The sequence below is a fragment of the Dermacentor silvarum genome, chromosome 1 (assembly GCF_013339745.2).
Source record: "Dermacentor silvarum isolate Dsil-2018 chromosome 1, BIME_Dsil_1.4, whole genome shotgun sequence".
Taxonomy (NCBI): domain Eukaryota; kingdom Metazoa; phylum Arthropoda; class Arachnida; order Ixodida; family Ixodidae; genus Dermacentor; species Dermacentor silvarum.
Window position 1 is genome coordinate 98155751 of NC_051154.1, and position 14296 is coordinate 98170046.

General features: G+C 49.5%; 1 protein-coding gene across 1 annotated transcript in view; it reads left to right on the forward strand.

Moving 5' to 3' along the window:
- The window catches only part of LOC119433309 (E3 ubiquitin-protein ligase MARCHF6-like), a 143193-nt gene that overhangs the window by 99011 nt on the left and 29886 nt on the right, over positions 1 to 14296 (forward strand). The window contains exon 15 of the mRNA XM_037700458.2: positions 9186 to 9375. Coding sequence (XP_037556386.1) covers positions 9186 to 9375 — 190 coding nt within the window. The remainder of the gene's footprint in view (positions 1 to 9185; positions 9376 to 14296) is intronic.

Below are 14296 nucleotides of genomic sequence, written 5' to 3' on the forward strand. Positions count from 1 at the left end.
GGCATCCGGGTGACAGTTTCGGGAAGCTTCCAGAAGCAGAGAGAACCAACACCGTGACCAGCTTCAAGATAAGTCGAAGGGTTTGTGCAGTTACTGCGGCAATGAACAGCATTCACACACTATCTGCCCTGCTCAAAGACCAACCTGTAACCTTTGCGGAAAACAGGGCCATTTCGCATGAGTGTGTGGCTCTGGAAAGAAGCATCTCGGTCACATCCAGCCGCTTTTCGTCGAGTCGTTGCAAGAACAATGTCGGCACGTTGTGGTACATGTGAATGATTACCCTCTTCAGTTCGAAGTAGACTCTGGTTCGAACAGTTCGGTCTTGCTCCGCTCGTTTTCGGGATGTCCCACCTCGCTTAACCAGCCAATCGGTGAACAGCTTATCGGTCCCGGTCGCTGTAAACTGGACTTGCTTGGTATGTTCCGCGCTACCCTGTCTTGGTGATACCTCTCGATCACCCGAAAACTGTACGTCGTCGCTGGTGTTGACTTGCCTTTTTAGGCTAAGCTGTGAAAGTCACGCTCGGGATAGCCCACTTCGTTGACTCTGGTGGATGGCAGTGCTGCCATGACGCTGCCACCACTGCCTCTAGCTGCAGTGCCACTGTTCACAAGACTAGGTACGATGCTGGAAGAGTGCAACATCTGCATTAAGCCTGAAGCTGTGCCTTTTACTTAACGGTTACAAGGCAAATTATCCATTTCTCTGGGGGGTGAAAGATGAATGTGACAAATTGGAGAAGGAAGGTGTCATCTGTCAAGTTGACAAGCCCACGCCATGGTGTGCAGGCCTCGTAGGGGTCCCAAAGGCAGCAGTAGGATGCCACCTATCTGTCGGCATGACCAAGCTCAACCAGGTGGTCTTGCACGAGAAGCATTTCATGCCTACCGTTGACCTAGTGCTCCGACTACTGGGCTCTGCTACAGGCTTCTCCAAGTTAGATGCCAGGGCTGGGTTTCATCAGGTGAACCTCTTCGAAAGCTCGCAGGAGTACACTACATTCATTACCACCCCTTTGGTAGCTATTTGCACAGTTGTTTGGCCTTTGGTATCACATCGGCGCCAGAGGTGTTCTAGTGTCAAATGTGAAGGATTCTGGAACGTCTCGAAGACTGTGTGAACATGGTGGATGACATTTTCTGTATGGCAGGGATCACTTCAAGCATGACAGCCATCTTCAAGCCATCTTCCAGAGACGGCAAGACGCTGGAGTTACTCTGAACGCTTCGAAGTGTTATTTCGGCATTTCGTCAGTCAAGTTCCTGGGTGTCATATTCAGCACCAGTGGCATCGCGCCTGACCCATACAAGGTCGCTGCTCTCACTAGCATGCAGCCTCCATGCAGCCTCTATCATCAAAGGCACTTCTTGGGGATGCTCAGTCATGTTGGACGCTCTCTGCCAAATTTGTCCGCTGCCACAGCACCTTTTGGACTGCTACTGTCGCTATTTTAACGCGATAGCATTAAGGGCCCCGTGTCGCAGAAAACCCGGCGTCGGCATTAAGCATCGGCATCTGGCGGAAATAATCAACTTGAACCACATCATCTTGAACCACCTTGACCGGGCGGGCCCTTTGCGTAGCGCAAGGGGTTACTGAACTAAAATTGAATTTCACAAAGTAAAATCTGCCAGAAAAATCATAAAGTACGACTTAAACCTGTGGGTTCTTTGTGTCTCACAGGAGACCAACCACCGCGGGTTCGAGCTTAGCGAGCCACAGGGCCGCGTCAGCCGTCGCCTCCAGCACCGCTCGCGCGCGAGCTCCAGAGGCCGCAAGGGGCTACCGAGCGACGCACGCAAAAACACAGTAAAGCCCTGAGTTGACGGAAATCGTTTACTGAAACCGTCGGCACCAGCACTGCACAAACGCCCGCACGGAGGGGAGCCAAAGGGGTCCCGCACCAGGGCGAAAATACAATAACAGGCGCCTATAGCACGTCGCGGCGAGAGCACAGGCTCAAGCTGGGACACGCCGCTAGGAAAAGTCCCGGCGGCTATGCTACTTGCTCTGGCGATAACCAATGGGTCAACTCGCGAGAGCACGGGCAATATCCTTCGGCTTAGGCTTTCGGCAAGTGCGGCAAGTCCGAATAATCAAGCATGTTCGAATTATCGGTGTCTGAATTTTCGGTCCGTGACTGTACTCGCGCACCCCCTAGTCAATTTTTGAACCAGGAGTGCCTCAGAGTGGAATATGACCTCATGATGTCCGACTTTGAGGTTCAGCTGTCGAGAAGGGTTCCTTGTACAGTGCTCACGGATTGAAACGCGACACGCAAATTTTGGGTAAAACACTTATTCTGTGCAATTACTCGAGAGTACCATGCCATGTTGCTTCAAATCTGGTCACAAAAGGTGACGCGGACTCTTATCTAAGCGTACGAGTCGCGATTGCGCCGATGTCACACAAACTACCGACGGTGGAAACAAAAGCATGTGCATTGGTTAGGCCTAAATTGTCGCGTTTCAATCCGTGAGCACTGTACATACTGGTAATGAATCGTAGCATAAACCATTTCATTTTCGCACGACGTCTCAGTCATTGCCTCGGGAACTTTCACTAAAAATGGTGTTGTGTGCAAAGCATAGGATAGAGAAGGAGGAGACTTCTGTAGAAGGTAGATGAACGCGCTGTTGAGAGGCTACAGGCCTAGGCGGTGCTGCATTTTCTACTACACTGTAATTTGACACATTCGGAAACTTTGATGCTTGCTGCTAGTATTTAAGGTGAGTAAACTTACATGTAGTGTACCTGCTATAATGGGGCATTTGTGATCAGCACTCTCTATAAACAGACGCAGTCACAGTAAGCGATCCGACAAAGGCAGAAAACTGCCCAAATCTTGAGCTTCTGAATCGTCGCCATCTTCCTTCATTAGCAGCGCTCTCTGCTTTTTCAAATAGCAATAATACTCTTCACTACATTTACTTACCCTCTGGAAAAGAGCCATCCTGGTGACTTAGGGATAGGACACGACAGCAGGGTCATAGTAAGGCTTTAGGTAGTCTATATGCACGATCTCATGCGCTCGGCATTGTTGATCTTAATATGGCTCAAGCAGCTCAGTGACGTAATTCACTGGGGAAGTTTGCTTGACAACACAGTAAGGGCTGTGGTGCTTCAAAAGAAGTTTCGTCAACTGACCGAGGCTGGCTGATGGGATCCAGAGCCACACGAGTCGGGGATATGAGACATTGGAAACTTTGAGACATCGCGATGGTGTTTCTGATGTTCCTGATCAGCAGTGGTGAGGGAGCAGGCAATCTAGCGACACTTTTCAGTGTATTTATCGGCTAGAGAAACTGTCATCGACTCACTCACGTCGGGGTGGTATGGAAGGATGGTGTCTAGCGTGCACGAGGTCTCGTGCTTGTAAAAAGAAGTATGGAGAGAATCCAGTGGTGGTTTACGTAGCAGTATTATTGGCGTATGTCACTAAGGGAAGAACACGGTCCCAGTTAGAGTGGTCAGAAGCGACGTACATTGCCAGCATATCGGTCAATGTTTGATTAAATCGGTCTGTCAAACCATTCGTTTGAGGATGGTAGGCAGTGGTGGTTCGGTGAACAACGTGGCATTGCTTTAGAATCGCTTCGACAACGTCTGACAGAAAGATACGTCCTCGGTCGCTAAGCAGCTCACGTAGTGCGCCAATGAGTAGAATGATGTGTGTTCTAAAATGAATGACGCAATGTCACTTGTTGATTCAGATGGCAATGGTGAAGTCTGCGTATCGCATGAGGTGATCGATGGCAATGATTATCCAGCAGTTGCCAGCAGGAGTGATTGAAAGAGGTCCGTACAAGTCGATGCCGACGTGGTCAAAGGGTTGTGCCGGACAAGGCAACGGCTGTAGTGGAGCGGTTGAACAGCAGGGAGGCTTCTTACGGTCCTGGCAAGCGAGACAAGAATGGACGTAGCGGTGAACGAAGCGGTACTTTCCGTGCCAATAGGAGCGGAGGCGAAGGCAGGCGCAAGTCTTCAATACTCTGTCATGTGTGCACTGTGGGTCAACGTTACAGGCAGCGCATATGTCCAAATGTAGATGGCGGGGAATAACCAAGAGCCATTTGTGTCCTTTGGAAAGATAGTTAAGAAGGTATAGCAAACTGTCGAGAATAGTGAAGTGAGGTGCTTGACGGCATATTTCCCGTGAGGCGGGACACGACGTGGGGTGAATCAACAAGTCGATAAAGGAAGCAAGCCAGGGGTCCTTCTTTTGCTCCAGAAGCTAATCATTGTGATGGCTAATCATTGTAGGTGGACACAGATGGGGTCACAACACTAAGTGTTGTGACCCCATCTAAATTGTGTCTGCATCAAAATTGGTCCCAATTGGTAAATGATGCAAATGTCATACTCCTGGAGCTGTAATTCCCAACAGGCGAGTCGACTAGATTGATCTTTTAAGGAGGAGTGCCAACATAACACATGGGGGGGCCTGTAACCACGTCGATAGGTGTTCATAAATGTAAGGGCGAAACTTTCCTATGGCCTATATGATGGCTAGAGACTCTTTTTTCGTAACGGAATAGTTGGCTTCGGCTTTAGTGAGCGCACGGCTGGCATAAGCAATGACATACTCATCAAATCCAGGTTTACGTGGGGCAAACACAGTGCCGAGGCCAACCCCACTAGTGTCTGTGTGAATATCAGTCGGGGCAAGTGGGTCGAAATGTCGCAGAATCAGAGGGGATGCAAGTTGGTGGTGGAGTGTGGTGAATGCATCGTCGCATGCTGGTGACCATGCCGAAAGGTGATGGCTGCTGCGGAGGTTACTGAAAGTTGCTATGATGGAGGCAAAGTTACAGATGAAACAACGAAAATATGAACAAAGGCCGAGGAAGCTGCGAAGTTTTTTCATTTTCTTCGGTTTAGGAAACTGAAACATGTCGGGATATGGGGGGATGCCAACGGCCCTCTGCCTCGACACACCGAGCCCCGCGGTTGGCGCATGCCGGCGCATCAACCGCGGTCCGGTACAAGCTCGAGGAAACAATAGACGACAACCACGTGTACACTCGGAAAGCATTTATTACGATTGCAACTAACACTTCGAGCAGGCCAGCTAGCTATAGTTGACATCGCTGAGGGTTCCCTCGAAGAGAATAATATACTAGGTAAAGAAGGGCTTCCGACTTACCAACTGGGAAATACGGGGGGGCCGCGGCGTTTGCCGCGGCAAGAACGCCGTTGACTAACCACGTGCGGGAATACGGGAGCGACGGCGGAGACTTCCGTCGTCGCCGCTTGCTGGAGACCAAAGAGACCAGGGCGATATCAGCGGGATCTCACGTGACCCACCCGGTGGCGCTGATAGCGTTTGCGATTCCCGCGCGCCGCCCGCGGAAGGAAAGTTTCCCCTCTCCCAACTCTCCCTGGCACGCATGCTCTTGACGCGACGTTCACTGCCCGGGCGGCGGTTATGGGACCCGAGGATTCCCACAAACAGCACGTTAGTTTTGTGGGATCTGGAAGGACGGCATCTCGGGAGATGACATGGCCAAGAATAAGCAGCTTCCGAGCACCAAAGCAATGCTTTTTAAAATTTATTTGTAGGCCAGTGGAACTGAGGCAAGTGAGGACCTGTTCTAGGCGTTGGAGATGCGTCCCAAAGTCATGTGAAAAAATCACAATATCGTCCAGGTAACATAGGCATTTCTGCCACTTGAGGCTGTGAAGGATGTTGTCGATCATGCGCTCAAAAGTGTCAGGCGCATTGAATTCATAGAAGCCATCAGGAGTATCAAAGGCTGTTTTAGGGCGGTCGGCCTCAGCCATCGGGACTTGCCAGTAGCTGGAGCGCCGGTCTAATGAAGAATTTGGCTCCTTGTAAACAGTCGAGAGCGTCATCTATATGAGGCAGCAGATAGACGTTCTTGTGCGTGATCTTGTTCATCCAGCAGTAGTCAACACAGAACCTTATTGAACCGTCCTTTTTCTTTATGAGAACAACTGGTGAAGTCCATGGGCTATTCGAGAGCTGTATTACGCTGCGCTGAAGCATGTCAACTTGTTCTGCAAGGATGCTGCGCTCAGGGGCTGACACACGCTACGAGCGCTGACGTAAATTAGTTTGGAGACCAGTGTCTATGTGGTGAGCTATAGTTGTAATACGGCCCAAAGAAGGTTGTAGGTAATCAAAGCTGGTGTGAAAGCGTTCAAGTAACGAGATGAGCTGCGCACGTTGCTGCTGCATAAGATGGGCATAGACGCATCGAGAGAGGGTGTTGGTAATGGATGGTCGAGAGGGTAGGATGGAAGCTTCAATGGCGTCAGTCTGAAGGGAAGATGGTTGAGCAGGAACGATGTATGTGGAAAAGGAATTAAGTTTGTCAACACTGCCAAGCCACTCATCCCTCAGTAAAGTGTAGCGGCAAGGAAACGGATTGGAAACATAGATGGCAGTGGAAGTGTCATCAATTGTCAGTATGGCAAAAGGAACCAGAAAGCACTTGGGACAGATAGTGGCTTCAGGAGTAAAAGGTATGGTTGAGCCAGTAGGGATGTCGCAAGAAAGAAGTACCAGGACGGATGAGAAAAGGGGTATCGCCGTGTCGGCGGCAACAAACACTTTTGCAGGCAGAGGCGGTGAGTCGACAAAGGCGAAGTCACACAACAGCGAAAACTCGACTTGAGCGCGAGTACAGTCAGTGACATCGTGGTGGGTGCTGAGGAAGTCCCAACCCAGTATGATGTCGTGGGAGTATTTCGACAGCACAACAAACTCGACGGTGTACAAAACATCTTGAGTAACAACACGGGCTCTGCACGCCGCACACAGCAGGCTGCGAAAGGTCAGATTTGTTGCGAGCTCACAGTGCTCAATATTAAGCCGGAAAACCGCATCGTTACTTTTCGGAGTTCATGGCAAAAGTTTTTCAATCATTACCGACATGGCTGCTCCCTTGTCAACAAGGGCTTGAACGGGTATACCTTCTATGCAGACTGCAACAACATTAGAGGTGCACAAACAAGGTCTTGAAAAGTTCGACAGCTGCGCAGTTCTTGTGCCCGGAACTGCGGCTTGTAGTTTTTCTTGGACAGGCTGAGGGCACCCCGTGATGAAAGGGAATGGCGACGGGGTGAAGGGGACCAACGTGCATTCGGGGAGTCGAAGAGAAGGAGTCAGCAGAAGAACCACACGAAGCATTCTGTGGTGTTGGTGCAAAACCATAGTTGTTTGGGCATACGTCCTCACGAGAGAGAAATCCATGCCAGCAGCAAAACTGCGCTGTATACATGGCCTGGGATACCGCACGAGTAGCATATGGGGTGGCTCTCAGTGGTGCGCCACGGGTTTTGAAAACGTGGTGCTAATCGTGAGAATGGATGGACAGCCTGGTGCACAGGTTAAGGCGACACAAGAAAGGTGCATGTTGTCATCTAGGAGTTGGCGTGTTGGCATCTAGGAGAGGCTGAGGTGCGACTACAGCTTCGGCTTAGGTGAGTGGAGGCCAAGGCGCGATCACAGATCCGGAGTAGGTGAGCGTAGCAGTCACCGGTATTGCAGGGGCTGGGGGTAGCACCTCGGAAACTTGCTCTTGAACGACATGCTGTATCGAGGGCGGCAGCGTAGGTGAGGCAGCACCAAGGGTACAAGGTACAAGGAACAGCTGGTGCGCAACCTTCTTGTGTACAGACTGCTTAATCTCATTAAGTAACATAGAGTGGTCCCCTGCAAGACCAGTAGTGGTTAAGGCTGAAGTGGTTTCTGTTGCGTCCAGCAGTTGTTTCTTGTTCTTGGTTTTGGTTTCCATTGTCATCTGTTACGTCACCAATAGTGTAGATATCGCTATAGTTTGAAATAAAAGTGGGGTGCTGCCAAGAATTGGCAGACACTATCAGAGAAGTTGTTTTACTGAGTTGACGCGGCCGAGTTGGCTCGGTGCTCAGTGGCCATATCTGATAGACGATATCTCAGTTTCTTCGGCCAAGGAGGCACTTTGAGTGGAGTCTCATTGCTTCCACAGCTTGTCATAGCTTTGACGCAGCTGAATGACGTCGGCTACCGTTTGCTGGTTCTTGGCGACAAGCATCTGAAATGCATTGTCATTGACACCTTTCAAGATGTGTTTGATCTTGTTGGCCTCTGTCTTGGATGGATTGACATGCTTACAACGGTTAACCCCATCTTCAGTGTAGCTAGTGTAGTTCTCGCCGCGTCGTTGAGCTCGTGTTGTGTTGGGCTGGTTTTGTGCGGCGGAAGTAATTTTGGGGCCAGAAATATGCGGGAGATTTGGATACCATCTACACCATCTATAAGACACCTGCAGAACATCATCAAACACTTTGGCTATTTTTGGGCTACATTTTGAGATCATGACGAGCCTGATCAGAGTGTGATCAAGGAACCCGTACGGGTCCCGAAACTTCTCTGTTATTTTCACCATTGACTTGGTCAGTGATCGCAATTTCCTCGTCATCATGTTACCTGACCAGACGAACTTTCGTCGAACTCTTGACTACATTTTGAGATCATTTGGCTATTTTTTGTTGGGGCCATCTGGCAACCCTGTTCTGAAGGCCAACCAGGTGGTAAGCTCAGTCTCGGGGTTGTGGAACCAGTGCTTGGCAACATCGGTCAAGTAAAAGATGACATTGTTGAGCTTATGTGTGTCGTCGCATTTGTTGTGCTTGCTTACCCGGTCGTATGATTCAAGCCAATGCTCTGTGTCCTGGTCGTTGGCTTCGCTGGAGAAAGCAGGGTCATGTTGCTGAACGGTGCCGGAACAGACCAAGCAACCTGCTGCTCTTTTTCCGTGGCTATGAGAGAAACTGGAGGCAAGGTACGGCTGCGGAGTTCCAGGGTTGTAGCTAACCAACAACCTCCACCAAATATAATGGGGCGCTTGAGATCAGCAGTCTTTATAAACAGACACCGTCGCAGTAAATGAACCGACAATTATAGAAAACAGCGCAAAGCCTTGAGCTTCTGAATCGTCGTTTTCTGCATTCATGAGCAGTGCACTCTCCTTCTTCAAATAGCGATAATATTCTTCACTACACTGCATAATGTGTAAAATGTATAATTACAAATTTTGTAAACAGATGTTCAGTTGATATCAAGATGCAGCAGTAAGTATTAGTGCTTGAGATTTTTAAAAAATGATGCGTACTTCAGTAAATGCTGCACATGCATATTCAGTAAATTTGCATATTGGTTGCTTTCCTGCAGTGAAAGTCCATCTCAAGAGATCTCGTTGGAGCTGATCCTGCTGCAGGTGGTGCTACCCACTCTTTTGGAACAGGGCCACATGAAACAGTGGCTAAAGGCCCTAGTGCGTGCATGGTGTGTGGGTGTGGCCTGCCTCCTTGATCTGCGCTCCTACTTGCTTGGAGATGCTCCTGACGGCCAGACAGAGCCGGTAGGTATATACACTGTGCTTCAGCAATCCAGAATCCAACAATGCCTTACTAATGGTTTGCACTGTGGTAGAAGTAAGCCAAACTGGACAGCAATAGTGGGTTCTCCCTGAACTTATTTATTTGGGGATTGTGTCTATGTACTGATACAAAATCAGCTACCAAAAGTCTCCTGGTGCAGATTGTCATGTTTATGTGCTGTATTTTGGATCTCTACTGTAGCAAAAACGAATGTAGTTGCACCTGATTATGATAAAATGGGCTATAATAACGAAGTACCGCAAAACCTCGATACAATCTCATTATGTCTGATTTCCCGGCACCACCGTTCGCGATTGAGAACTAAAAAAATGACCCAATACCGATTTGTTTCTTTATTGCCTGTTCATATAGAGTTAAACCTGGATATAACGAAATTGACAAATTCCCGGAAAACTTCGTTATAAAGAGGATTTCGTTATATGCAGGTTCGGCACGAAAATTCGAAAAAGAAATGCTTGCCGTATTTACTCGATTCTAACGCGCCCTCAATTGTAACGCGCACCCATTTTCTGTTTTCGTCGAAGCACTCATCCTTGGAATGTCACACCAGGTACCGGATGCGTGGACGCGTGTCGTTTCGCACAAGCGGGAGGCATCGGAAACGAAGAGCGAGCGTCACGATGGCGTCGTAGCGTCGTATAGTGTTACAGTAGAACCCCGTTGTTACGTTCCCGGCGGCTGCGTTTTCCCGGCTGTTACGTCGTTTTCGGCCGGTCTCGGCACAGCTTCCATAGAACCCAATGCATTGGTAACCCCGCTGTTGCGTCGCAACTGTGGGACCGTTCCCGCATCATACGTTGCGAACTGCCACCCCGCGCCGGCCCGAGCGGCCATTTTGACTTTTCATGTCGCTTGGCTTGGTGGCTTGACGGTGGCATTGGCCGCCCAAAGTGCGGGGGGTGACAACTATGATGTATTTTCGGTTTCCGCCAGCAAAAGTATGGCCCTTGAGATCCATATTTGCTATATAAAGATGGTGTCTATGACGCGTAGTGGCCCTAAAATTGGTTTTGGCTCATAGATATTCCGTATAAAGTCCAAGGGCGATAACGCAGTCGCCGCGCGCCGTATGCTGTATGTGCGAGTGAAAACGTGCGAGGGGAGCCAACGACCGCGTCTAAATCTCGCGCTCGCAAGAAAAGCAGGAAGGAAGCGCGCCTTCCGTTGCGTTCCATTGCGCTCGAGGCACCGGCGAGGGAGCGAGGGGGGAGGGATAGCGGGGCGGAGTTGTGTACTGTACTCTGGCATCAACTGCGTACTGTGCGGCGGCATGCGGTCGCGCGGGCCGTATCTTAAAAGCGATCTGAGTTGGGGCAGAGTCTAGCAGTGTAGGTGCCTCGGCGGCTCATAGCTTTATGCGTGCTGTGTGTTCGTGTGTTCTCTGCGCTCAGTTTGCGTTGAAGCAATAGACAACAGCACGAAGGTCACTTCGCTCGCTTCTCCAGCGGCGCTTCCACACGCTGCCAGCGTTTGACAGCGCGTGTCCGCGCTCATCGAGTGTGATGTGTCACAGCGTGTACCAGCGCGTCGGCAACATCAACTGGAAAAGGAGAGAGTGCCGGCTTGGGCGGGCTAGGCCAGCTGCAGCAAGCGGCAGGATCAGGTTTGAATGAAGGGAGGGGGAAAGGTCACGCCCGCGGTGGCAAGATTGCTGGGTCGAGGGATGCAGGCCCGCCTTGCACATGTGCGCTCGCTTTGCATTCCGTCGCGGCGAAGGTGCTTCCGGTTGCTTCTCGTGCAGAAATGACAAAATTTGGGGTGAAATCTCTAGGTTGTTGGAGAGGAAAATTCGTTATATCGAGGGGGTCTCCTGCTGCCACTTCGTTACGTAGAGGTCTCAAATACATGTGCTTCTATGGAGTAACGGCGGGGAATATAAAAACTTCGTTATATCCAGGAATACGTTATATGGAGGTTCGTTATAAGCAGGTTTAACTGTATTCCCGGAAAACACAATCTTTCGGCACAGACATTCAGTGCATCGCCAAACTGTGATTATAATAAATTTTTTGGCCGCTAGATCCTGTGTAAACAAGAAAAGGCGCGAGGTGCACAATCGAGAACAGTAGCCGCCCACTGCAGCAGTTTCCTTTTAGTACTCGCTTGCCCCTCTCACGTGATAACACTGGTGCGCACTCAGTTTCCTATTCCGGTACCAGCAAATCTCCTCCAGGGTTGTAGCATATCGCATTCACAGGTGTCGCCGATCACCCATATACTCATCTATCTATTTCACAGCGTGTGGGGTGTAGGGATCTTAAAAGCCTACTGCACAGTTTTAATAGGCGATAACCCAAACGTACTGTTGTTCCCTGCTGCATGTGGCGCGAAGTGAGCGTCATGTATTGCTCTGGCGGAATCGTAGGCTTCATATTCAGGTGTCGCCCATCAACTTGATATTGTTTTGGTTTCCCGTCGCTGTTTTAAAAGCTAGGCAATAGGAAAACGACAACACGCGTCTCGGGTTACTCAGGCCCGCCCAGCTCGACAGCAGTCAGCGTCTCGTGCCACAAGATTCGTACCGAGTGGGCACTTCAAAGCTTCCCGCCGAAATGCCCCGCTCAAAGAAGCTGTTGACCCAGGCCAATACGAGGAGCGCAAGTGTAAGCTTGCCGAAGCTGTAAGAACGACAATGCATGTCTCGGGCTGCTCGGTGCCCTACCTGCTCAACGCGCGTTGGTTTATCATGCTGCAACAATTAGCGCAATGCTTCGCATTACGTACTCGTCAACTGCAGTTGAGTCTGTCAAATTTTTTAGTGACTTTGGATCGTATGTTTTCCCTGTCAGTCTGTTTTTTGTCACGTTTTTTTCCCAAAACGCATGAACGAGGTTCTACTGTAATAAGTACATAACAAAATAAATGATATTTGCCTTGGAAACCCCATGGAAATAAGTAAAACTTGTTAATTCGATCCTCATTAATTCAGAAAATTGACTAAACTGGACTCGCTATCTGGTCCCAGCAAATGTGTGCGTCCAATGCTTGTTAATCTCTTCAGCACTTTATTATTCTGATCAAAAGTGACCTTATTTTGCTTTTTTATGGCATATTTTCAAACTTCCGTGTTTTTCAAAACACTTCTAAGGACTTTTAACCAACTTGCTTCATACTTTACGCTTGCAAACCGTATTTTACCTATTCACTAAGCAATATATATGTATTTGTCATTGCCACAAATGGGACAGTTGGCAATAAGGAAAATGCTTTATTTTACGGTGCTTCAGAATCAACTTTTCTGCGAAGCAGTGTTTGTCACCAAAAAGCTTTATCGGTTTTGCCACTGCTTAGGCAGGTCATGAAGGGTGTGAAATTTCATGAAGCACAGAAGGGCACACAACATTCCCACAGCTCTCGGACCCTCTTTCAAATCCTCCTGCTAAAACGTGACCAAAGAGTGAGATTTCAAGAATGTGGCGTTTGAGCGCTGACAAACTGCTGCCATTTTTGTAATAGAAGACAAAGACCACAATAAACGAAGCCTTTAAATGCTGACAAAATGAAAACCTCGCATCACTAGAACGACACTATCAGCTTGGCAGCTAATAGTGTCGCCTGCAGTGGGACTACGCTATCATGAAAAGTGCAGGAAGAGGGGAGCAAACGCGTCTTTTTCTCGCTTCGAGTCTCTGAAAGTCGATATTTCGGTGACCCCTAGCATGAAACGGGCGCGAAGACTTCGCACATGAAGCCACGGCCATTTCAGCTTGCCCCAAACTTTGCACACTTTGTAGATTTACCTCCAAGGTAGGGTGTGCAGGCCTTGTATGCGCTCATTTGCACTAACAGCCATGCTCAACTATGGCTGGGTTAGAGGAGGAGACATGCACTCATATGCTCACCCCCTATCTCCTTGCTCGCGCAGGAAAATGGCACGCATCAAGCCACCATCCTTCTCTGCTCACCCTTGCACGCTTTCCCTCACACTCGCAGCATATGACGCGTGGGGTTCAAGAGGGTCTTGCAGCTACGCTGTTCTGCTTCGGTGGCCGCTCTCTATTGCGCGGCACGCAATTTGAGAGGTGCGGTTGAAAGCAGCCGCATGTAATTCAAGGGGGGGGGGGGGGTAGGGGGCATTTGACCATCTGCATCCACTGCAGTTCCATTAATTGCCTCGGTATTCTTTCACCGCGGCAGTGAAATTTCGTTACAGTCAACGTCCGATTTTACTGACTCCCTAGGAACCGCGAAAATGTCCTAAAAATCTAGCAGTCCGAAAAAATTAATGCATGCCTTTTACTGCCCCCAAGGGCACAAATCACCACAGGCACGTTCAGAATAGATCTGAAGGCCTGCCAGTACACTTGCTAGGCGTATCGGTGCCCGTACTGTGATAAGAGATGGCGGGCGCACGCGTTAATAATTAAGGAATACAGTACATACAGTGTCCAGTGACAATTGCCCCTTCCCACTCCTGCTATGCTTCACCGCAATACTTGGCGTATGCTTCACCGCGTAGCATTGCTGTATTGAGGCAAAGCGGACTTTTGGGAACCGACATTATGCAACGCGCCATGCTTTACGAGCTTCAAAGTCATTGGCGAGGATTACAAAAGGCGGAGTTGGCGCCATTGCTAAGAGCGGCGAATTGTTTTAACGAAAAACACGGCACCGAACAGCAAAAAGCTTGGCAGCAAACGTGACAGTAGCTAGGCCTAGCGTTGCCGTGGGGGTGGCTACGGCTGCCAGCGGGTCTGTGTGCGAAAGAGCAGGTTCGAGGCAGCGAGATAATCAAAATCGCAGTGGTGCTGGCTTCGATTAATGCAGTTTCGAAATGCGGTCATGGGAAAAAGTCCGGGGACGGCGAAGGCTTTTTTCGTCCGAAATTTTAGACGTTCTTAAAATTTCAGACGTTCTTATACGTTGACTCTATGCGGCACA